Below are 25162 nucleotides of genomic sequence, written 5' to 3' on the forward strand. Positions count from 1 at the left end.
CCTTTCCAGAAATAAGTCTCTCACTGTTGCCGCTTGCTACAGACCCCCCTCAGCCCCGAGCTGTGCCCTGGACACCATATGTGAATTGATTGCCCCCCATCTATCCTCAGAGTTCGTACTGCTTGGTGACCTAAACTGGGATATGCTTAACACCCCGGCCAACCTACAATCTAAACTAGATGCCCTCAATCTGACACAAATTATCAACGAACCAACCAGGTATAACCCTAAATCTGTAAACATGGGCACCCTCATAGATATCATCCTGACAAATTGACCCTCTAAATACACCTCCGCTGTCTTCAACCAGGATCTCAGCGATCACTGCCTTATTGCCTGCGTCCGTAATGGGTCCGCGGTCAAACGACCACCCCTCATCACTGTCAAACGCTCCCTAAAACACTTTAGCGAGCAGGCCTTTCTAATTGACCTGGCCCGGGTATCCTGGATGGATGTTGACCTCATTCCGTCAGTAGAGGATGGCTGGTTGTTCTTTAAAAGTGCTTTCCTCTCAATCTTAAATAAGCATGCCCCATTCAAAAAATTCAGAACTAAGAACAGAAATAGCCCTGGTTCTCCTCAGACTTGACTGCCCTTGACCAGCACAAAAACATCCTGTGGCGTACTGCATTAGCATCGAACAGCTCCCGCGATATGCAACTTTTCAGGGAAGTCAGATACCAATATACACAATCAGTAAGGAAAGCAAAGGCTAGCTTTTTCAAATAGAAATTTGCATCCTGTAGCACTAACTCTAAAAAGTTTTGGGACACTGTAAAGTCCATGGAAAATAAGAGCACCTCCTCCCAACTGCCCACTGCACTGAGGCTAGGAAACACTGTCACCACCGATAAATCTACAATAATCGAGAATTTCAACAAGCATTTTGCTACGGCTGACAATGCTTTCCACCTGGCTACCACTACCCCGGCCACCAGCTCTGCACCCTCCGCTGCAACTTGCCCATGCCCCTCCAGCTTCTCCTTCACACAAATTCAGACAGCTGATGTTCTGAAAGAGCTGAAAAATCTGGACCCCTACAAATCAGCTGGGCTAGACAATCTGGACCCTTTCTTTCTAAAATTAGCCGCCGAAATTGTTGCAACCCCTATTTCTAGCCTGTTCAACCTCTCTTTCGTAACGTCTGAGATCCCCAGAGATTGGAAAGCTGCCGCGGTCATCCCCCTCTTCAAAGGGGGTGACACTCTAGATCCAAACTGTTACAGACCTATATCCATCCTGCCCTGCCTTTCGAAAGTATTTGAAAGCCAAGTTAACAAACAGATCACCGACCATTTCGAATCCCACCGTACCTTCTCCGCTATGCAATCCGGTTTCCGAGCTGGTCATGGGTGCACCTCAGCCACGCTCAAGGTTCTAAACGATATTATAACCGCGATTGATAAAAGACAGTACTGCGCAGCCGTCTTCATCGACCTGGCCAAGGCTTTCGACTCTGTCAACCACCGCATTCTTATTGGCAGACTAAATAGCCTTGGTTTCTCTAATGATTGCCTCACCTGGTTCACCAACTACTTCTCAGATAGAGTTCAATGTGTCAAATCGGTGGGCCTGTTGTCTGGACCTCTGGCCGTCTCTATGGGGGTGCCACAGGGTTCAATTCTCGGGCTGACTCTATTCTCTGTGTATATCAATGATGTTGCTCTTGCTGCTGGTGAAGCTCGGATCCACCTCTATGCGGACGACACCATTTTGTATACATCTGGCCCTTCATTGGACACTGTGTTAACAAACCTCCAAACGAGCTTCAACGCCATACAACACTCCTTCCGTAGCCTCCAACTGCTCTTAAACACTAGTAAAACTAAATGCATGCTCTTCAACCGAATGCTGCTTGCACCCGCCCACCCGACTAGAATCACTACTCTCGGCGGGTCTGACCTAGAGTATGTGGACAACTACAAATACCTAGGTGTCTGGTTAGACTGTAAACTCTCCTTCCAGACTCACATTAAGCATCTCCAATCAAAAGTTAGATCTAGAATCAGCTTCCTATTTCGCAACAAAGCCTCCTTCACTCATGCTGCCAAACATGCCCTCGTAAAACTGACTATCCTACCGATCCTTGACTTCGGCGATGTCATTTACAAAATAGCCTCCAACACTCTACTCAGCAAATTGGATATAGTCTATCACAGTGCCATCCGTTTTGTCACCAAAGCCCCATATACTACCCACCATTGTGACCTGTACGCTCTTGTTGGCTGGCCCTCACTACATAATCGTCGCCAAACCCACTGGCTCCAGGTCATCTATAAATCACTGCTAGGCAAATCCCAGTCTTACCTTAGCTCACTGGTCACCATAGCAACACCCACCCGTAGTCTGCACTCCAACAGGTATATCTCACTGGTCATCCCCAAAGCCAACACCTTCTTTGGCCGCCATTCCTTCCAGTTACATTTACATTTACATTTTAGTCATTTAGCAGACGCTCTTATCCAGAGCGACTTACAGTTAGTGAGTGCATACATTATTTTTTATTTTGTTTATTTTTTTATTTTATACTGGCCCCCCGTGGGAATCGAACCCACAACCCTGGCGTTGCAAACGCAATGCTCTACCAACTGAGCTACATCCCTGCCGGCCATTCCCTCCCCTACCCTGGACGACGCTGGGCCAATTGTGCGCCACCCATGGGTCTCCCGGTCACGGCCGGCTACGACAGAGCCTGGATTCGAACCAGGATCTCTAGTGGCACAGCTAGCATGGTGATGCAGTGCCTTAGACCACTGCGCCACTGCAGTTCGTTCCAGTCTGCTGCCAATGACTGGAACGAACTGCAAAAATCTCTGAAGCTGGAGACTCTTATCTCCATCACTAACTTTAAGCATCAGTTGTCAGAGCAGCTTACCGATCACTGCACCTGTACAGAGCCATTCTGAAATTAGCCCACCCAACTACCTCATCCCCATATTGTTATTTATTTTGCTAATTTGCACCCCAGTATCTCTATTTGCACATCATCTTTTGCACATCTATCATTCGAGTGTTTATACGAAATTGTAACTATTTTGCACTCTGGCCTATTTATTGTCTTACCTCCATAACTTACTATATTCGCACACACTGTATATATATTTTCTGTTTGTATTTTTGACTTTATGTTTTGTTTACCTCATATGTAACTCTGTGATGTTGTTTTTATCGCACTGCTTTGCTTTATCTTGGCCAGGTCGCAGTTGTAAATGAGAACTTGTTCTCAACTGGCTTACCTGGTTAAATAAAGGTTAAATATAAAAATAAATAAAAAATATGCATTTGTATTTAAATACTTATTTTCTTTGTCTTTGAGTATTTAAAAATAATGTGGTCGAATCTAACAACTTATAGGTATTTGAAAGTATAAACAAAGGGAAAAATCCTGGAAATAGACCTATTTGAAACTATTTACATAGAGTTGTACAAATGGGCCTAGACTCAGCTACTTGTTTCCAATTATTTCATTTTTTACCTAGAACCAAACAGACCTGTGTACAAATGCATAGTAATGATTTGAACCCAGGTCTGCATCACATCCTTTTGTAAAACTATTTAACTCTATACTCAATGCAACATGTTGCAAATGCACAGAAAGGGTATCATTTTGGAAACGATAGCACGAGCACTTGTTGCCACGTCATCTTTGATTGACAATTTCTATGACAACAAGGACGCTCCCGTTTTCTGTTTACGGAAAAAGGATGTGACGTAAGACGCAGTCTGTGAAGCAGAAGTTTGAACCGTTTGGATCTGCAAAAGCTGGTAATAACAAGCTAATAACTCAACTTTTTCCAGTATTATCGCATAATGTTAGTTTGAAGTGTAATATATCGTAATTATCTAACTTGCGACTAAAATTAACACAAATTAGCAGTGAATGCTAAGCGCGCGGCCAGTTTTTGTCGTTTTGAAGTGCTGCTGACTCTAACAGTACATAACTGATGCTAGCCAGATTGCTAGCTAACAAATAATTTGCAGTTATTGTCTAGCTAGCTTTATCGATAGCTGCACATTTATTGGCAAACTAGCTATATCATATTCAGTTGTGAGAGCTAGATGGTAGGATAGATATGCCGTCCTCACTTTCTCTTTGCAAGTCATAGGGTCTAGCGACGGTTCAGTTGCCTAGATGCAGTTATTAGCCAGCTGAGCTGGTGGCTCACTGAGTCTGTGTAGCTAACTCTTCCAAAGTTAGTTCTATGCAGGGTTGCCGATTTGATGACAGTAACAGCAAAGAGTTGCCAAATTTGTATTGAAACCTCTATTTTGATAACTTTCTGCGCGAGGTTTTTGTGATGCACATGCGCATAACGTTGAAAAGGTAAGCAGTCGAAAGTAACACTTAAAATGTGTGTTATTCCCAATGTGCAGGACATTATGAACAAACAAGAGGAGACGTGGGAGAAACTGGACTCAGAGTTTGACCATCACCTGGTTGACATGAAACCATATGTCCTAAAACTCCACCACAAGACAGGTCTACAGTAAAATGAGTTGTATAACTAAAAAGCAAGTGTTCTATAAATTGTAATTGTCTTATGTGTTAATAGTTAGTAATGCATTGATTGTAATTTCTTGCTCCCTATTTGACCGTAGAGCGCCAGCGATGTGCCCTGTGGATCAAGAAGCTGTGTGACCCAGCTGTATCCGGCTCGGGCCTGATGGGACGCAAGAACCGCAACATGTACTCCCGCCTTCTCCTGCATATGCTCAGAAGAGGGGTCCTGGAGGGCCCTTTCAGCCACAAGCCAGAGTCAGGCAGTCTCAGGACTCTACCAACATATATGGTAAAACAATCCTATATATAGTACTAAAGAGCAATGATGATGTAAGGTACTATAAATTCCAGAAGTATAATTTCTGCTCTATATTGCTAGTAGGCTGCCCATGCTGTTTATGTTTGTTTGTTTAATTCATGGTATGCCATTTTATAGTACTTTGTAGGCCCTGTATGTTATACGTTTTTTTTACTGTTTTAGGTGGCTAAACTCAGCTCTGCACCTTTTCTCATTGCCAGTCCATCTACTTTGATGAGCCTCTATGTGGCCGGGGCCTGGATCAGAGCACTGCAGTCCTGCCTGACTGGGTAACAGGAGAGCTGGGCCAGGGTGACGACTCCTGGGACAGCCAGCTCAGAGAGAGGGCCAGCTCCTCACCCACAGCCTACTCTAACACACACAGGTAGGTTATTGCCCTGCATAAACTAGCGCTTAAGCTACATACTCAACTGGTATGCATGCTAGCTACAGTAGAAGTCTGCTGAATTCAAACACACACACACAGGTGTTTAATCTGGAATAGACCACCTCACCCTTTGGGCAAAAGTGGTTGAGTCAACGTAGTTTCCTAGTTATTTCCTCTTACTTAAAAACCTCTTCGATGTAAAGTCCCCTAAACCTGCGTGGTTCTGCATTGACTTTTTCCCCAACCTAAATATGCTGGACTGCCCTCGAATTCTGAAACATTGTCTATGCTACTCAACATGTTTTTTATTTCATTTTTATATAATAGGCTACTTACAGTAGTTGTATACATACTTCAATGTAAAAGATAAACTCTCTGTTCACCTGTTAAATCTGACTGTATGTTATAAACCGCATTGCACTGAGCGATAGCCCTTGTTCACAGGGGCACAGTAGTATATTTTGTGTGTGTGTGTGTGAGTGTGACGTAGGATGTGAAATCTGAAACCACTTGAAGCTGGGATGGCCCTCCTGCCATTTTATTGGCTCTTCCAACTGTCCAGCAACTCCTGGCTGAACCCTAAGTCACAGCCACTGACAAAGCACATGCCTGCAATCCTTACATTGTAGCGCTGTAGGAGAGATCATTTCGATAGCCATTAATCAAAAAATAATTAATAGATTTTAAACAAACAACACTTCCTGTTTGTCATAGAGGGACAAGATTAATATGAGATGAAAGGTGAGTTCCTAACGAGTTCAGGAAGCCAAGCTAAAGCTCTGAGACATTCACAGCGATGGGGGCAGACGTTTTGCTTAAGAGAGACCTTTAGGAAATATACATATTTTCTCTAACACTAAACATACAAATATGTATTTTACAGTTATAAGGAAGGTGAAATCTTATATTTAGTCATTTTATAATTTGATTATACTATATTTAGAAAGGATATAAGTCATTTCAAGCCTTATTCATACAGGTTTGTTGAATAGGAAATACATCATATAACATATTTCATATTTTTATCATATTTGTACTGTGTACTTAGCTTGTGTCCTCAAAAGTGACTACACCTCAGCAATTTATAGCTTTTTTCCAGAAAGGTGAGATTTTAACCTTTCTTGGAGTATGCAGCATTACTAGTTATTGTGTATGGCCCTCATGATAAATAATTACTTTTGGGGATTATGTTGGTTACATTTAGTTACATTTAACAGTTTTTTAAATTAACGTAGTCCCGTTGCGTAGATGTAGCTATTTCGTTGAATTTGCACAAAACATCATCAACATGGTTGTGCTCTTTTTGCGCAAATCTGTATTGTTTTCAGCAGCTTGACAGAATATCTCATGACAGTGCAATCAGATATGGACAGTGGACACTTGCTTTTTTGTATAGGCTACTGTATGGTCCCTAGGCTCCCTGTTTCTAGGTTCTTAAGTAGTCTGGAAACCTTGAACCCTCTCAGTCAGTCTACCAGTAAAACGTCTCTAGTAACTTGCTTATCAACAAGCGTTAATGTTGAGCCATGCACATAGCCTATCTATTTACTAGGCTACTACCCACTGTGCAAAAACATTGTTTCCATGTAATTTCAACAAAATAATTTCAATGTGATGACGTTGAATCAATGTGGAAAACTGATTGGATTGGCAAAAAGTCATCAACGTAAGGGAATTTAGTCTTCTTTTCACCCAACTTTTAGCCTAAATCCAATGACATGGTTACATTTTTGGTTGATTTCAAGTTGAATTCACGTTAGTTGACAACTCACCCAAATGTAAATCAAAACTAGACGTTGAAATGATGTCTGTGCCCAGTGGGAAGGCCCAACTAAATGAGAGGGGAGGGAGGGGGAGACCTTTAATGCTTTGTTGAATCTACTTTTTTTTATTTTTTTTTATCTGGGCCAAGGTTGATGTTGGGACAGTGGTGACTGGTTCTTGGAGAAGATTATTAAGCATGTGTTGAACGGGACGACTAGTTGCTTGCACTGGAAAATTCAGTGGCATCTTGAGCCAAAGAACCATTCAGCTCAGGTAGATTGATTGCGGTTCTGTTTGTGTCCCTATGTGTATAGTCACTTTAAAGATACACATAAGTTTGATTTTGAAAAGCCGTTGGCATGATGTACGAGATGTCCTCGTTTCAAATCCGACCAGTTACACAAGCATGCCTAACGGTAACCTCAATTAGCCTAAGTACACTGGCTGTATTGAAGAGCTGGATTTTTTTGTCTGACTAGTGTCTGATTGGGATAAGAGCATTTAAAGAGTGTATAGATCACAGGCTAAGGCCTGATGGAGAAAATGACTTAGTACCCAGGCTCTTTAATGTGACTCTCCCATTTAGATAAGACTCTAGGGACCTAATTTGACTCCTTGCGATGTTTGATCTTTCGATCTCTGCCTCATGCCATTAATCAGGTGATGGGGTGTTTTTTTAACTCTGAAAACAGCCGTAATTCATGTCCTAAAACCTGATAAGTGAAGTAGTCATTTAACTTTGGGGTGCTTGCAGGTTAGGCTATATCAGCAATCCTGTTCTATATCGGCAGTCCTGTTCTACACTGAGTATACCAAACATTAGGAACACCTTCTTAAAATCTTGGATGGATCGTGATGTTGGACCTCTGGGTTTAGAAACTCTCTGTTAAACTGGCTAGGAGAGAGACACCATATTTGACAGGAGTGAGTAAGTTCCAGATTTGGCCACAGGATGGCGTTACTCACCTGCAGAACCCTGATGGTTCTGTACCTCTGTTCTCAACTGATAAAGTCTAGTTGTTCCTGTGTGAAAGGAATGGGGATAGCAAGCTGATCCAGGTTAAGAGATCATCCTCAGAGGCTCTGGTGTGTAGCCTACGTGCCGACTCCTGGTACTCACATGTCACTTATGGATCAGGCCTTAAACATGCCATGACTGTCTTGACACATTGTTTGTTGTCTTTGGCGTGCCTTGGAGAGCTCTGAGAGAAGGGGGAGAGAGGCGAAGTGTGTGTATGTGTTGGGGGAGCTGAATCTTGACACAAATCTCATGTTGACTCGGCATGTGTGGAAGTGTTGCGTTCGTTACTAAAGATGAGGGGAATTTCTGGTCTTTCGCCCCTCATAGCAAACAGGCAAAGGTGGAAGGATGAATGTGTGGTGGTGGTTAGCAGCATATTTCTTAACCCCTATATGTTTCTTATGTGAATCCCTTCCGTTGCTCTCTCTCTCTCCTCTCTTTTGTTTTTTCGCTTTCTGTTTTACTCACTCTGACTTCTGTCTATCATCTGAGTTCCACACATGAGAACCCTTAACCTCTCCCTCTCCCTTGTCAAGTGTGACAGTAACATTGTCCTTGCAGCAGCAGACATCAAACAGCCTTCATGAACGACCTGTTTAGCCGCCTCAGGTCTTTCCCTCCAAGGCAAGAGTCTCTCCGTTGACCTTGCCTCCAGGTGGTTGAGTTAAGGGGTCCACGTCTTGTTTGTGCCCCAGGGTCGGGCTACCTTCCTTGGGGTGCCTGAGGGTGAGACCTGGGGCCTCTGGCCCCTGCACCTGGAGGTCATGGATGAAGCGTATAGATGTCAGGCTGTTTTAATAAGACTGGCTGCAGCAGCAAAGACACACACTTCCCCTCTCTCTCCCCTAGCCCCGACCTGCCTGGCTGGCACAGCTTTGATCTCTGGGCCTCAGACTCCAGGCACATCTGATTCAATTATCCTCATCCACCTGTTGACTTTGAGGCCCGACATTGCATCGCTCGCTTGGTCTGCCTTTCACGGCTGTATGTGTGTGTGTGTGAGTGTGTGTGCATACTTGAGGGGAAGAAAGAGTGCCTGTTAGTTTTCACGTAGGCTGCTTTAACAGCTGGTAGGGAGACACACAAAGGATACAAAATATGCTTTCATGATGATAAGTTTGACCTCAACCGACACTGTAATTGAGAACATACCAGTTTTGTATCCTTCAGTCTCGCTCACTTTATAACAGAATGTAGATGCATAGAGAGCTCCCCCTCCTGGCTCTGATGCTGAATTTTACTGGTCCACCTTCTCAATCTCCCTCTTATGCCCCATACATTTTCCTCAGAAAGGCAAGTGATCTTCTGTGGTCAAACTGTCATTGTCTTCTGACAAAAAAGTACTTAATAGAACTCTGGAGTGTTAAGGATACAAGAAAGACAAGAAAGTGAATATATAGGCCTAAATGACTGTAGTTAAAAGTGCCCTAGAGAAATAATTGGACGTTTTCATCCCATACCTCGGTACATTACTGGTTGTTCTTTCTCCGATCGTCTCCACCCTTCCCTAATTGTGCAGATGTATTAAATCATTGTTAAGCCGGTGTAATTGCCTCCAGTGTATGTGCTTAATTAGCTGGTAATACTAATTAATGAAGCATAGCTTGTCAGAATCAGTAGCCGAGGTTCTCATTGTTGTCTGTTCTCTCTGGGTTGTGTTCAGTAGGCATGAAATGGAAGAAAAATTGTTTTGCTAGGATGTTTCCGAGTGCAGTGATTCCCATCTCCGGTCCTCGAGTACCCCCAACAGTACATCTTTTTGTTGTGGCCCCGGACAAGCACACCTGATTCTACTTGTCAACTAAATATCAAGCCCTTGACAAGTTGAATCAGGCTTTTTTGTCCGGGGCTATAACAAAAATGCGTGCTGTTGGGGGTACTGGAGGACTGGAGTTGGGAAACACTGTTACACTGCCCTCAGTGCCCTGATTCTGTCAGAGTCAGCAGAGGTTCCCATTGTTGTCCCCTCTCTCTCACTGGCTGCTGGGTTGTATAGAAATGTAATGAATAGGGCTGGGACTTGCCAGGGACCTCATAATACAATATCACGATACTTAGGTGCTGATACGATATATGTTGCGATTCTCACGATTCTATGTATTGCGATTCGATGTTCCAAACATCTTGCTCACCTTGTCTGCTGCAGGGGAACAAGAGAGAGCCATGTAAAAGCGAGTTTTGATCAGTCATGGAAATAAAAGTGCTGAAAATGTTGGCTCACCATTTAAAAAATAATAAGATTGATAGCAAGCTAGAGAAGAAATACCAGTTTTGGCGCAGGTACAGCTGACGAGAGCTAGCTAAAGTTAACTACCTACAAATAATATTGTCAAAAATAATATTGCGATACTCTAATGTATTGATTCCCCCCCGCCATTACTAGTAATGACTAGACTTCGTTTGTCTTGTACAATAAAAAAAGGAATTGTGTCAGTCATCTATACAATCCATTTCTATTTGAACATTCTGTAAAGTTTTATCCTCTTGAACAGGCAACAAATCAAATCAAATTGTATTGGTCACATGCGCCGAATACAACAGGTGCAGACATTACAGTGAAATGCTTACTTACAGCCCTTAACCAACAGTGCATTTATTTTTAACAAAAAAAGTGTTGAGAAAAAAAAGAGCAGAAGTAAAATAAAGTGACAGTAGGGAGGCTATATATACAGGGGGGTACCGTTGCAGAGTCAATGTGCGGGGGCACCGGCTAGTTGAGGTAGTTGAGGTAATATGTACATGTGGTAGAGTTAAAGTGACTATGCATAAATAATTAACAGAGTAGCAGCAGCGTAAAAAGGATGGGGTGGGGGGGCAGTGCAAATAGTCCGGGTAGCCATGATTAGCTGTTCAGGAGCCTTATGGCTTGGGGGTAGAAGCTGTTGAGAAGTCTTTTGGACCTAGACTTGGCACTCCGGTACCGCTTGCCGTGCGGTAGCAGAGAGAACAGTCTATGACTAGGGTGGCTGGAGTCTTTGACAATTTTGAGGGCCTTCCTCTGACACCGCCTGGTATAGAGGTCCTGGATGGCAGGAAGCTTGGCCCCAGTGATGTACTGGGCCGTACGCACTACCCTCTGTAGTGCCTTGCGGTCGGAGGCCAAGCAGTTGCCATACCAGGCGGTGATGCAACCAGTCAGGATGCTCTCGATGGTGCAGCTGTAGAATTCTTTGAGGATCTGAGGACCCATGCCAAATCTTTTCAGTCTCCTGAGGGGGAATAGGCTTTGTCGTGCCCTCTTCACGACTGTCTTGGTGTGTTTGGACCATGATAGTTCGTTGGTGATGTGGACACCAAGGAACTTGAAGCTCTCAACCTGTTCCACTACAGCCCCGTCGATGTGAATGGGGGCTTGCTAGGCCCTCCTTTTCCTGTAGTCTACGATCAGCTCCTTTGTCTTGCTCACGTTGAGGGAGAGGTTGTTGTCCTGTCACAACACTGCCAGGTCTCTGACCTCCTCCCTATAGGCTGTCTCATCGTTGTCGGTGATCAGGCCTACCACTGTTGTGTCGTCGGCAAACTTAATGATGGTGTTGGAGTCGTGCCTGGCCATGCAGTCATGGGGGAACAGAGAGTACAGGAGGGGACTGAGCACGCACCTCTGAGGGGCCCCCGTGTTGAGGATCAGTGTGGCAGATGTGTTGTTACCTACCCTTACCACCTGGGGGCGGCCCGTCAGGAAGTCCAAGATCCAGTTGCAGAGGGAGGTGTTTAGTCCCAGGATCCTTAGCTTAGTGATGAGCTTAGAGGGCACTATGGTGTTGAATGCTGAGCTGTAGTCAATGAATAGCATTCTCACGTAGGTGTTCCTCTTGTCCAGGTGGGAAAGGGCAGTGTGGAGTGCAATAGAGATTGCATCATCTGTGGATCTGTTGGGGCGGTATGCAAATTGGAGTGGGTCTAGGGTTTCTGGGATAATGCTGTTGATGTGAGCCATGACCAGCCTTTCAAAGCACTTCATGGCTACAGACGTCAGTGCTACGGGTCGGTAGTCATTTAGGCAGGTTATCTTAAAGTCCTTGGGCACGGGGACTATGGTGGTCTGCTTGAAACATGTTGGTATTACAGACTCAGTCAGGGACATGTTGAAAATGTCAGTGAAGACACTTGCCAGTTGGTCAGCACATGCTCGGAGTACACGTCCTGGTAATCCGTCTGGCCCTGCGACCTTGTGAATGTTGACCTGCTTAAAAGTCTTACTCACATCAGGCTACGGAGAGCGTGATCACATAGTCATCCGGAACAGCTGGTGCTCTCATGCATGCTTCAGTGTTGCTTGCCTCGAAGCGAGCATAGAAGTGGTTTAGCTCGTCTGGTAGGCTTGTGTCACTGGGCAGCTCGCGGCTGTGCTTCCCTTTGTAGTCTGTAAAAGTTTTCGAGCCCTGACACATCCGACGAGCGTCAGAGCCAGTGTAGTACGATTCAATCTTAGTCCTATATTGACTCTTTGCCTGTTTGATGGTTCGTCGGAGGTCATAGCGGGATTTCTTATAAGCGTCCGGGTTAGAGTCCCGTTCCTTGAAAGCGGCAGCTCTACCCTTTAGCTCAGTGCGGATGTTTCCTGTAATCCATGGCTTCTGGTTGGGGTATGTACGTACGGTCACTGTGGGGACTACATCATCGATTCACACACACTGTTGGGTGAAATGGTTCATGTGGATGTTTTTGATAGAACATTTTAGTCATTTAGTATTACATCTCAGTCATAGTATTACATTTTTCCTCAATAAAGTAGCTATCAGCAAAGCCAGTGCTAGTAGGAAAAAGTCAAGTGCGAGAGGCAAGGGTGTTAGTTTGTTGAAGAGAGTAAAACGTTGAGCTAAAAGCATAGCTGCATCAGAAATGAGCCAAGTACAGATGTAGGATCTTAATTTGATCACTCTTTTGTTGCTCAGAATTTTCCTGCACCGCAGGAAATAACCTAACCAGCTAATAGCCTAACCACCGATCAAGCAACATTATGGACTAAACGTTCCAATCATGTTGCTGCAGTATTATTTTGCTGAGACAATACAGGTCAAAGTATAAAGATCCTACATCTGTACAGCATGACTCACATTTGATGAGTTACACATGATATTGATAGACATAATGTAAGCCAGTGATTGAGTGAAGCTATTGCCTGTAATATAACCAGTGATACATGAACACTCAGATCTTTGTATTTAGTTGTTCTCTTCAATCTTTCCTAATGTAAATCTCTCTCTCTCTCTCTCTCTCTCTCTCTCTCTCTCTCTCTCTCTCTCTCTCTCTCTCTCTCTCTCTCTCTCTCTCTCTCTCTCTCTCTCTCTCTCTCTCTCTTTCTTTCTCTCTCTCTTTCTTTCTCTCTCTCTCTCTCTCTCTCTCTCGCTCTCTCTCTCTCATCTATCTCTTTGTTTCTCCTTCCCTCCCTCTCTCTATATATCTCCCTCTCCCACCCTCTCTTTCTCATGTTCTCTTTTGTCTCTTTCTCCCTCCCTCTCTCTCCAGGAGAAGACGGCTAAATGAGGAGAAGTCTCCATCTCGGCCCCTGGCCTCCAGCCCAGTCAAACGCTCTTCCGAAGACCACAACAAAGGGGTCAGCAGCACTCTATAACACTCTGTCACGTCTTGTCACTATTTGGCAACTAATTTACATTTACCCTATTTTGTCTTAGTTAGGGAGTTTTACATTTCAGGCAGGACATATTCTATTCTGTAATGACATTCTCCATCATATCATACCATTGATAGTATTTCCACACAGTAGGTTGAATGGCTGCGGTACAGAGAGTATGCCATTACACTCACCGTACGTGACACTACTTGGCATACCTCAATATCAATGACAATAAACACTGTGGGTGACATTTACAGGCGATGAATCAGGACTATGACCATTTTAATCAGCCTGGTATTTCTTCTCCATCATTTGTCTGTGTAATTCGAGGTGTTAACTTTGCACTGTGCCTAGTTCTGTTACGAGAGACAAAGAGAGAGGGAGAGGTCCACTCCACCTGATTTCAATCGGGTTTAAAAAATGACTACAGTTCTCGAATGTATTAGATATTTATCTTTCTTAGATATCTCACTCTCGCCAAGCCCCAACCCCAGGTAAAACCTGAACCTAAAACAACAGCACCCTGGAAATGTTCACATTATAACGTATGTACAAAATGTTCATAACACCTGATCCTGAATCAACAGCAGCACCCTGGAAACGTTTGCGTAATGTTCACATTATATAACAGCGTTTCAGGACTGGGACGCCCTGTAACAAAAGACTGAGCAAAACAACAGAGGGGAGAGCGTTGTGACCCCTGGACTGGAATTTAGACTGCAGGGGGACAGGACGGGGACGGAAATGGTCTGGAACGGCCAAACATCTGGTGTGGGGAGGAGAGGGAGGGGAAGAGGAGAGGGAGGGGAAGTGGAAGAGGAGAGGGAGGGAAAGAGGAGAGGGAGGGAAAGAGGAGAGGGAGGGAAAGAGGAGAGGGAGGGAAAGAGGAGAGGGAGGGGAAGAGGAGAGGGAGGGGAAGAGGAGGGGAAGAGGAGAGGGAGGGGAAGGGAAAGAGGAGAGGGAGGGGAAGGGAAAGAGGAGAGGGAGGGGAAGGGAAAGAGGAGAGGGGGGAAGAGGAGGGGGAGAGGGAGGGGAACAGGAGAGTAAGGAAGGAGAGAGGAGGGGAGGAGAGGGAGGGGAAGAGGAGGGGGAGGAGAGTAAGGAAGAAGAATGGAGGAAAGGAGAGAGGAGGGGGGAGAAAGAGAGGCAGGGGAGGAGAGGAGAGTATAGTAAAGAAGGGTTGGAGAAGCAGTTGGGTGGGGCTGGCTGTTAAGAATACAACACACCCTACTAAACAGTATGTGCACTTGTTGTCCCACACTCAGTATCACCTATTCTCTTTGGTCCCTAGGTGGATGGCCACAGGAAGCCAGTGGTGCCGTCTCCTGACGACAGTGACCTGGAGGCTCGCCTCAACAGCTGGAACCTGGGGGTATGTCTGCCAGGGCCACGTTTAGTAGCCAAACGTTGTTGAACGTGGCAGATAGAAATGCCATGAATAGAGCCAACGTGATTCCATATTCTAGTCAGATAAGCATGTTTGTGCTGCATAACATACACTATATATCAGTGGAGGCTGCTGAGGGGAGGACATTTCAGAAAAATGGCTGGAACAGAGCAAATGAAATGGCATCAAACACATGGAAACCATGTGTTTGATGTATTTAAGACCATTCCACCTATTCCGCTCCAGCCATTACAACGAGCATGTCCTCCCGAATTAAGGTGCCACCAACCTCCTGTGCTATATATACAAAAGTATGTGGACACCCCTTCAAATTAGTGGCTACGGCTAATTCACCCACACCCGTTGCTAACAGGTGTATAAAATCAGGCACACAGCCATGCAATCTCTATAGACAAACATGGCAGTAAAATGGCCCGTACTGAAGAGCTCAGTGACATAGGATGCCACCTTTCCAACTAGTCAGTTCGTCAAATTTCTGCCCTGCTAGAGCTGCCCCGGTCAACTGTAAGTGCTGTTATTGTGAAGTGGAAAAGTCTAGGAGCAACAATGGCTCAGCTGCGAAGTGGTAGACCTCACAGAACGGGACTGCCGAGTGCTGAAGCGTGTAAAAATCAACACTCACTACCGAGTTCCAAACTGTCTCTGGAAGCAACGTCAGTACAAGAACTGTTCGTCGGGAGTTTCATGAAATGGGTTTCCATGGCCAAGCAGCCGCACACAAGCCTAAGATCAATGCCAAGCGTCGGCTGGAGTGGTGTAAAGCTAGCCGCCATTGGACTCTGGAGTGATGAATCACACTTGACCATCTGGCAGTCCGACGGACAAATCTGGGTTTGGCGGATGACAGGAGAACGCTACCTGCCCGATTGCATAGTGCCCACTGTAAAGTTTGGTGGAGTAGGAATAATGGTCTAGGGAGGTTTTTCATGGTTTGGGCTAGGTCCCTTAGTTCCAGTGAAGGGAAATCTTATATACAATAATAATAATAATAATATGCCATTTAGCAGACGCTTTTATCCAAAGCGACTTACAGTCATGTGTGCATACATTTTTACGTATGGGTAAATTACATTCTAGACGATTCTGTGCTTCCAACTTTGTGGCAACAGTTTGGGGAAGGCCCTTTCCTGTTTTAGCATGACAATGCCCAGTGCACAAAGCGAGGTCCATACAGAAATGGTTTGTCAAGATCGGTGTAGAAGAACTTGACTGGCCTGCACAGAGCCCTGACCTCAACCCCATCGAACACCTTTGGGATGAATTGGAACGCTGACTGCGAGCCAGGCCTAATCACCCAACATCAGTGCACGACCTCACTAATGCTCTTGTGGCTGAATGGAAGCAAGTCCCGCAGCAATACCTGCTTGTTTGAAGCAGAGGGGGACCCCTAGAGGCCTGAGAAGCATATTGCAGTCACAGCCAGTTCCATGCGGGTTATATGAAATATACCACCATTGGATGAGAGAGTATCCCATGCCCAGTACACTACACGTTGCCTGTCACACTGACCCACAAATACGGACTAGCACCTACACAGCTGCAGTGTCTATCAAACCACAGGGATACAGTCAGAGAGCAGTGAGATGAGGGCTAGAGGAGGAGGAGGATGATGAGGAAGGATGAGGAGAGAGGTAGTAGGAGAGGGAGATTGAAAGTCTTTAGATGTGCTCCTGTCTTATCTCCTGTGTCTGGAGAGTCCTGGACCTGGGAGAGATAAGCAGTACACTGATGTCTTTCAATCCCTTATTTATTTATTTATTATTTCTCTCCCTCTCTCTCTCTCTCCTCCTCTCTCTCTCTCCCCCTCCACCTGTACGGGTCTCTCTCTTTTTTGATGAAGCTCATGATTATCTCTCTCATCTCTCTCTCTCCCTGTATCAGACGGGGACATGAAGCCCTGCTCTGCTCTGTGTTGCACTAGTGATAATGATAAGAGGCGATGTGCTTGGCAACGCTCCCCTAGCCTCCACTACCACCAGCATCATCTATAATAGATCAACAGGTGGCTGTGCTCTCTGCACTGTGGAACATAGACAGAGTTAAGATGTGTGGCTGTGCTCTCTGCACTGTGGAACATAGACAGAGTTAAGATGTGTGGCTGTGCTCTCTGCACTGTGGAACATAGACAGAGTTAAGATGTGTGGCTGTGCTCTCTGCACTGTGGAACATAGACAGAGTTAAGATGTGTGGCTGTGCTCTCTGCACTGTGGAACATAGACAGAGTTAAGATGTGTGGCTGTGCTCTCTGCACTGTGGAACATAGACAGAGTTTAGAGAGGGATGTTTGGTTGCAGTGGCTGAAACTACCAGCTGTCTGCTGCCTCAATGTAATTCTCTCCTGTTACTCTTTGTGTCTGGTCCTGCTTTGTCTCACCTTTTCTGGTATCCTCTTTGAAATGTCCGTACCTCAGATCCATCTAGACGCCTAGCCAGGTCTCTCCCTCTCCCCTTTAGGAGAGAACACAACATGTGGCTAAATATTTTGAACCCCAACCGCACTATTGCTCATCATAGTCCTATCTTTGCTCTATTGTCCCTTTCTACCTCACAGACCTGTTTCCCAACGTTGGGTCAGCGTTAGGAAGTGATGCATCACAACGTGTGTTTATTTGGCTTGAGCGGTAGGTCCTTGATGTGGAGTGGCTCTTCTTCTCTCCTCTCTCCTCTTATTTCTTCTCTACTCTGTCTGCGGCCACCTCATCCATCTGTCCTTGTCAGGGAGAATGCCACAGACAGGATGCAGTGCCAGTGCTGGGCAGACATCACAAGCAAACACACACTTTAGTTTAGTCTAGCACCAGTTTGTTTCACCACCAATGTCTGGCCTGGCCCTGCCCTGCAAGCCTTGGCATGTGGGCCTCCCATGGTCAGAGTTGGATGTGGGCCGTTCAGCTCCACAGATAGGGAGGTAAGTGTGGGCCCACTTTCAATATTCAATCAAAAATGTTGGTAAGACTTTATAATAACTTTTATTTATAAACATGATTTGCTGAACTGGGTGTCAGGGGTAAAACAAAAGTTCCTCTCTGCACCAGCTCTATGCTCAGAGGGCAGAGGTTTGTTCTGCCACTAGCTGTTTAGTATTGAATGATTGGTCATTCTGGAGTATCCTGCTATACTGGATGTCCACTATGTCTTACTGACATGTCATTCAGTTCAGACCAGTTAGGTCTCCAGCTCTGGGCCATCAAACATGCCTGAGTCCCCCTTTCATTTAGGATTAGTGAATGAGCTCACCAACTTGAACCTTTACACCAAAGAGAAAACACAAATATACACACACACACACACACTATACTCCCGTCCTTCGCCCCTCCCCTTTGAGGCTTAGCTATAGTACTCTTTACTCTCTCTCTTTCTGTCAGTTGTTGTCATCTACAAAGTAAGATTATCTCAGTTTCAAAAGGCTGTGATCCCGCCTGCTCCCTTGCAGCTGTCATCCACACTGTGAAGCTGCCTGGGAAGTTCATAGAGAAATAATGAGGTCACTCACAACAAGAGGAAAGGAGAAGGAGAATGAAATGAGATGAAACCGCCGACAGTTTGTCCTCCCGGCTTAATCCCCTAACAGAGTTGAACCATTGATGGTTTTACTCCATAGCCATGTCAGTCAGTCCACTTGTGTCTTAACACACTCTAAGGTGGGCTGACGTCTATGTTGTCATTCTTGTTAGCCGTCTCTTCAGTCTTGACGCATTGTGTTTTTTCTTCCCTGTGTAATCAAAGGGGACAGAGCGGGCGTGTTTGGTGAGGGAGTGTGTATACACATCTGTCTCCCTGGGCCGATAGACGCGTCACGGATAGCTTACAGAGTAACGGGGTTGACAAAAGGGCTGACTCTGGCAGAAAGAGGAGCCAAGCGGAAATGGGCCTAGCTGAGCTGCACACACACAATGCCTTGAAGTGGCCGAGGTATTCCCTTTCTGTAAACAGTCAGAGTTGACAGAAGAAACTAACTGTGTGTTAAGTGCCGGCCTTTGAAGTTTGAAGTCCTGTATTGTTTATGCCAAACCGAGGGTGGAGGTCGGGGAGGGGTGAGTGTGTCTGTGTCTCTGTGTGTATATATATATATACATGTGTTTGTGATGGAGGCTTGTCAAGAGAAGAGAAGAGAAGAGGAGGAGATATAAAATAAGTAAAGGGCTTTTTGTTCTGTTTCTTTCTTTTCTTATTCTCTTGCAGATTGAGAACCCCAGGTATTTGAGAGAGAACCCTATCCCCCTGTCTCCGGTAAGTGTAAGGGAGGGTTCCCATGTGTGTTGAGGGCAGGTTCCATTAGACAAGTGTTACCTTTTCCCCCCCGTCTCTTTCTTACCCACTCTTTTATTTCCATACTGTAGATATTCCTCAAATCCAGCCTGAAGAATAGCACTGTGACTGATGAGCAGACCCCAGTTGCAAGACAGGAGAAAGAGGTGGGCACTAGAACACCCAGCTAACTATAGACAACCATCCAATAATCATCAACTATTCCAGCAAGCAATACTGGTTGAGTACCTCAATCAATACTGAGGTAGAGTACCTCATGATAAGCTGTAGACCACACTATTTACCAAGAGAGTTTTCATCTATATTTTTCGTAGCTGTCTATTTACCACCACAAACCGATGCAGGCACTAAGACCGCACTCAACGAGCTGTATAAGGTCATAAGCAAATAAGAGAATGCTCACCCAGAAGCGGCGCTCTTAGTAGCCGGGGACTTAAATGCAGGAAAACTTAAATCCATTTGACCTCATTTCTACCAGCATGTCACATGTGCAACCATAGGGAAAAAAGACTAGACCACCTTTACTCCACACACAGAGACGCGTACAAAGCTCTCCCTCGCCCTCCATTTGGCAAATCTGACCATAATTCTATCCTCCTGATTCCTGCTTACAAGCAAAAACCCAAGCAGGAAGTACTCGCTCAATACGGAAGTGGTCAGATGACGCAGATGCTAAGATATAGGAATGCCTTGCTAGCACAGACTGGAATATGTTCCTCGATTCATCCGATGGCATTGAGGAGTATACCACATCAGTCACCGGCTTCATCAATAAGTGCATCGACGACGTCGTCCCCACAGTGACCATACGTACATATCCCAATCAGAAGCCATGAATTACAGGCAACATCCGCACTGAGCTAAAGGCTAGAGGTGCCGCTTTCAAGGAGTGGGACACTAATCCGGACGCTTATAAGAAATCCCGCTATGCCCTCCGGCAAAGCGTCAGTACAGGACTAAGATTGAATCCTACTACACCCGCTCTGACGCTCGTCGGATGTAGCAGGGCTTGCAAACTATTACAAAGGGAAACCCAGCCACGAGATGCCCAGTGACTCTAACCTACCAGATGAGCTAAATGCCTTCCATGCTCGCTTCGAGCAACACTGAAGCATGCATGAGAGCACCAGCTGTTCCGGACGAGTGTGATCACGCTCACCTACGTGAAAATGCTGTTCGTTGACTTTAGCTCAGCGTTCAACACTATAGTGCCATCAAAGCTCATCACTAAGCTAAGGACCCTCGGACTAAACACCTCCCTCTGCAACTGGATCCTGGACTTTCTGACGGGCCGCCTCCAGGTGGTAAGGGCAGGCAACAACACATCTGCTTTGCTGATCCTCAACACGGGGCCCCTCAGGGGTGTGTGCTTAGTCCCCTCCTGTACTCCCTCTTCACCCACGACTGCGTGGCCAAGCACGACTCCAACACCATCATTAAGTTTGCCGATGACACAATTGTGGTAGGCCTGATCACCGACAACGATGAGACAGCCTATAGGGAGGAGGTCAGAGACCTGGCAGTGTTGTGACAGGACAACAACCTCTCCCTCAACGTGAGCAAGACAAAGGAGCTGATCGTAGACTACAGGAAAAGGAGGGCCTAGCAAGCCCCCATTCACATCGACAGGGCTGTAGTGGAGCGGGTCGAGAGATTCAAGTTCCTTGCAGGCACTAAGTCCTATCACTAACAAACTATCATGGTCCAAACACACCAAGACAGTCGTGATGAGGGCACGACAACGCCTATTCCCTCTCAGGAGACATGGGTCTTCAGATCCTCAACAAATTATACAGCTGCACCATTGAGAACATCCTGACTGGTTGCATCACCGCTTGGTATGGCAACTGCTCGGCATCCAACCGCAAGGCGCTACAGAGTGTAGTGCGCATTAAACTCTGCATTGTTAGATAAGGGCTTGTAAGTAAGGTCTATACCTGTTGTATTCGGCACGTGACAAATCAAATTTGATTCGATTTGACGTTATTAAAAAACAGTACACAACCAATTGTAGCCTTTATCCATAGTGATGGAGGTAGGCCTGACCAATCTCCTAGTCCATGTCAACAGGATGATAGAGTGAGAATTTGTGGATCTAAATTCGAAGGAGTAAAAGAATTCAAGATCATAACATTAACCCAAAACTGTGAACCACAAGTTGAGTCCCATTCAAAGCAAACTTAACATAGCGTCACTCTGGTAAAGAGTTTAACCTCCTTATGCCAAAAAATTATGTTCTGGGCCGCGCTTTGTGTTGAGTTTGTTGTTCCAAAAGGGACGATTCCGAATGCCCCTTTTTAAGAGAAAAAAACCTGACCAGTGATGACAGTTTTTCCTTATGTGGATTTAAGCTGAAAATCCAATTCTGAAAGCACTCTTTGAAGTCCCCCCCACCCGCCTTTACTCACACTGTTAAATATAAAACTGAGCATGACTTGACTCTAATCGCCATGGCTTTTTATGTCCCCCTGGAGAAATGCTGTACTCAATTAGATCAACTTCAGTGAGCTGGGCAAGAAGGGAGAGGGATGGAGGGGGACAGAGAGGGATAGAGAGGGTGAGAGCGAGGGAGAGGGAGCCGGGGGGAGGGATAGAGCGGGAGAGAGAGAGGGGGGAGGGAGGGAGAGGAAAAGAGGGAGAGAGAGATTGGTTCATAGGGGCACCACCGACAATGCTCATCAGCCCTCCTAATGTGGTTATATCCATTCTGACTGGAGGAGCGGAGACTAATGTGGTTATATCCATTCTGACTGGAGGAGCGGAGACTCACATGTTCACATGACTTTGTATGTTATTATATTTTCAGCTCAGTCAGGCACCAAGTGTCACAGTCAGCCTCAGCGCTGTTTGGTGAGAATCATGATGTGAAAGAGAGCAGGGCCTTTGAGCCTGAAAATGGGAACTAATGCTTGGAATTTTATTCCATGCTTGTATTAGTGTGCTTGTATTAGTGTGTGTTTGTGTGTTTACGGTAGTGTGTGTGTCTGTGTGTAGGAGGTTGATAGCAGTCAGCTGTCAGTCCCAGGCTGTGTGTTGAGGAGCCAGGGAGGAGAGCTGGCCAGCCCTCTCAGTAGTTTTATATAGGCCAGATCACTACCCAGCGTGGCGATACGGGGCCCAGTTAAAAGGCGCTCAGAAGCACTTGACTTTCAAGAGAGGAAATGGTGTTGAACTGGGATTTTACTGTCTGGGCTGGGAATGTGTGTGTGTCTGTGTGTGTACATGTATTAGTGTGTGGGTGTGTGGGGCGAGGTGAAACTCAGTTTTTCCTGCAGCTCTTACCTCCAACCCCACGAAGGGAACAGAGAAACTCCTGCCAACAGACCTGAATGGCTTTTGTAGATGGGCTTATCTGGTTTCACAGTGGTTGTTTTATGGTCTTGTTTTCAGTCAGACCATCTGTTTTCTTACCCCTCGTCGCCTCGGATGGGTTCTGTATGGTTTAACCTTGGGCATGGAGTCTACTAGAGCAACAGGTTTATATCACAGGTCTGACAACTAATAGGGTCGTATTCATTAGAGAACAGAGTAGCAAAAAGTTTTGCAACGAAAAGTGAAAACTATCATTTCTTAAGTTCAGGTAGTCCCTCCCAGTTTCAGGCAGTTTATTTCTCTCCATTTGGTGCCTAATGAATATGACTCAGGTCTAACCCCCAGGCTTTTGTTCATGGTGAAACTTGTTGCTTTTCCATGATTAGGCCTATTTTTAACAGAAATGTATTCAATTGCCACCTTTCTGTTTACCAGAAAATCTCCCCATAGAATGTAGGAGCCTTAACACCACAGTGGTTTATAAATGGATATTGGAGGTCTGTGTTTCTTCGGAATCTGTGACGCTCAAAATGTCTTCTTTCTATTCAGTGACTTTTGAGTCACAGTTGACAATAAAAAGGAGTTGTCCAAGTCCAGCAGGGAGTTGTGACCACACACACACACACGCACACACACACACGACCCCTCCTCAGAAGTGTCTCAGTGACTCACTCCGACTCGATCCTCACCACCTGAATCTTATCATCTCCAGCGGTTCCACATTAAGCCCCGTACGCAGGCCTTGCCCGCCATGGCGTGGCTCGTATGACCACCGGCAGGAAATGACGCCTACTGGGAAATGACCTGCAGCTGGGTCTGGTCCTCGCCACATGTTGCTAAAGATTAACTATATTAAAGATATTAAGGAACTCTGGGCTCTCACACCAAGCACATCCCCAGTTAAGCTACAGACTTCATTGATAAGTGTATAAGATCGCTGACTGTACCAGTTCAGCTACTGACTTCATTGATAAATTGATAAAATCGCTGACTGTACCAGTTAAGCTACTGACTTCATTGATAAGTTGATAAGAACGCTGACTGTACAGTTAAGCTACTGACTTCATTGATAAGTTGATAAGATCGCTGACTGTACCAGTTAAGCTACTGACTTCATTGATAAGTTGATAAGATCGCTGACTGTACCAGATAAGCTACTGACTTCATTGATAAGTTGATAAGATCGCTGACTGTACCAGATAGCTACTGACTTCATTGATAAGTTGATAAGATCGCTGACTGTACCAGTTAAGCTACTAACTTCATTGATAAATTGAAAAGATTGCTGACTGTACCAGTTAAGCTACTGACTTCATTGATAAGTTGATAAGATTGCTGACTGTACCAGTTAAGCTACTAACTTCATTGATAAGAACACTGACTGTACCAGTTAAGCTACTGACTTCATTGATAAGTTGATAAGAACGCTGACTGTATCAGTTAAGCTACTGACTTAATTGATAAGAATGCTGACTGTAACAGTTAAGCTACTGACTTCATTGATAAGTTGATAAGATCGCTGACTGTACCAGTTAAGCTACTGACTTCATTGATAAGTTGATAAGATCGCTGACTGTACCAGTTAAGCTACTAACTTCATTGATAAGTTCGAAAGATCACTGACTGTACCAGTTAAGCTACTGACTTCATTGATAAGAACACTGACTGTACCAGTTAAGCTACTGACTTCATTGATAAGTTGATAAGATCGCTAACTGTATCAGTTAATCTACTGACTTCATTGATAAGTTGATAAGATCGCTGACTGTACCAGTTAAGCTACTAACTTCATTGATAATTTCGAAAGATCACTGACTGTACCAGTTAAGCTACTGACTTCATTGATAAGAACACTGACTGTACCAGTTAAGCTACTGACTTCATTGATAAATTGATAAGATCGCTGACTGTACCAGTTAAGCTACTGACTTCATTGATAAGTTGAGTAAGTGTGTGGTAATGTGGCAGCTGAAGCAGACGTTGGCCACCATGAAGTTGAGTCACTTTGGTCTCATATGGTCATGTATTTTCACCCAAGTCTAGTCCTTGTAATCCCCTCTACACACACCCTTACTGTGCTGTGCTCACACCACAGGTGCTATGGGATGGGTCCGTGGTATAATCAATTAAATGATCAAAGACCATTCAGCCAGTCCCACCCATAGGGTTAGGATTAGACCTACGTGATGTGATTGCTTTGGCACATGCAGATGGGGTGATGCATGCAAAAATAAAGAGAGAGAGAGACTACATTTTCCCCTGGTACTCCTGGGGTTCTCCTCACAAGCACCATCACAGGGCTCTGTGATTCTTCCTCTAATGGCTGCAGCTCGGCCAAAGGGGTCTGGAGCTGAGGTTCAGTTTCCAATCTGCCCATGCTTTCCAAAGGCATAATGATACAACTGCTTCCATGCATGGATCCTATGTGACGGCCTCTCTGCTCTGTCTTTGATTCAGACGACTAGCCCCTCTTATCTGATTTTCAGCCTCAGCGCTGTTTGGTGAGAATCATGAGGTGAAAGAGAGCAGGGCCTTTGAGCCTGAAAATGGGAACTAATGCTCCTCTCTCCTTCCTCCTCTCTCCTTCCTCCTCTCTCCCTCCTCCTCTCTCCTTCCTCCTCTC

At 45.3% G+C, this 25162-nt stretch overlaps 1 protein-coding gene across 1 annotated transcript in view; it reads left to right on the plus strand.

Moving 5' to 3' along the window:
• Positions 1 to 3714: 3714 nt before the first annotated feature.
• The window catches only part of LOC311103214 (centrosomal protein of 112 kDa-like), a gene marked incomplete at its 3' end in the record, with an annotated part of 51873 nt that continues 30425 nt past the window's right edge, over positions 3715 to 25162 (plus strand). The window contains exons 1-8 of the mRNA XM_084144757.1: positions 3715 to 3765; positions 4375 to 4480; positions 4600 to 4790; positions 5021 to 5184; positions 13442 to 13529; positions 14842 to 14922; positions 19141 to 19188; positions 19299 to 19373. Coding sequence (XP_084000883.1) covers positions 4381 to 4480; positions 4600 to 4790; positions 5021 to 5184; positions 13442 to 13529; positions 14842 to 14922; positions 19141 to 19188; positions 19299 to 19373 — 747 coding nt within the window. The 5' untranslated portion in view covers positions 3715 to 3765; positions 4375 to 4380. The remainder of the gene's footprint in view (positions 3766 to 4374; positions 4481 to 4599; positions 4791 to 5020; positions 5185 to 13441; positions 13530 to 14841; positions 14923 to 19140; positions 19189 to 19298; positions 19374 to 25162) is intronic.

This window comes from Coregonus lavaretus (assembly GCF_964263955.1).
Source record: "Coregonus lavaretus genome assembly, chromosome: 28".
NCBI classification, from domain to species: domain Eukaryota; kingdom Metazoa; phylum Chordata; class Actinopteri; order Salmoniformes; family Salmonidae; genus Coregonus; species Coregonus lavaretus.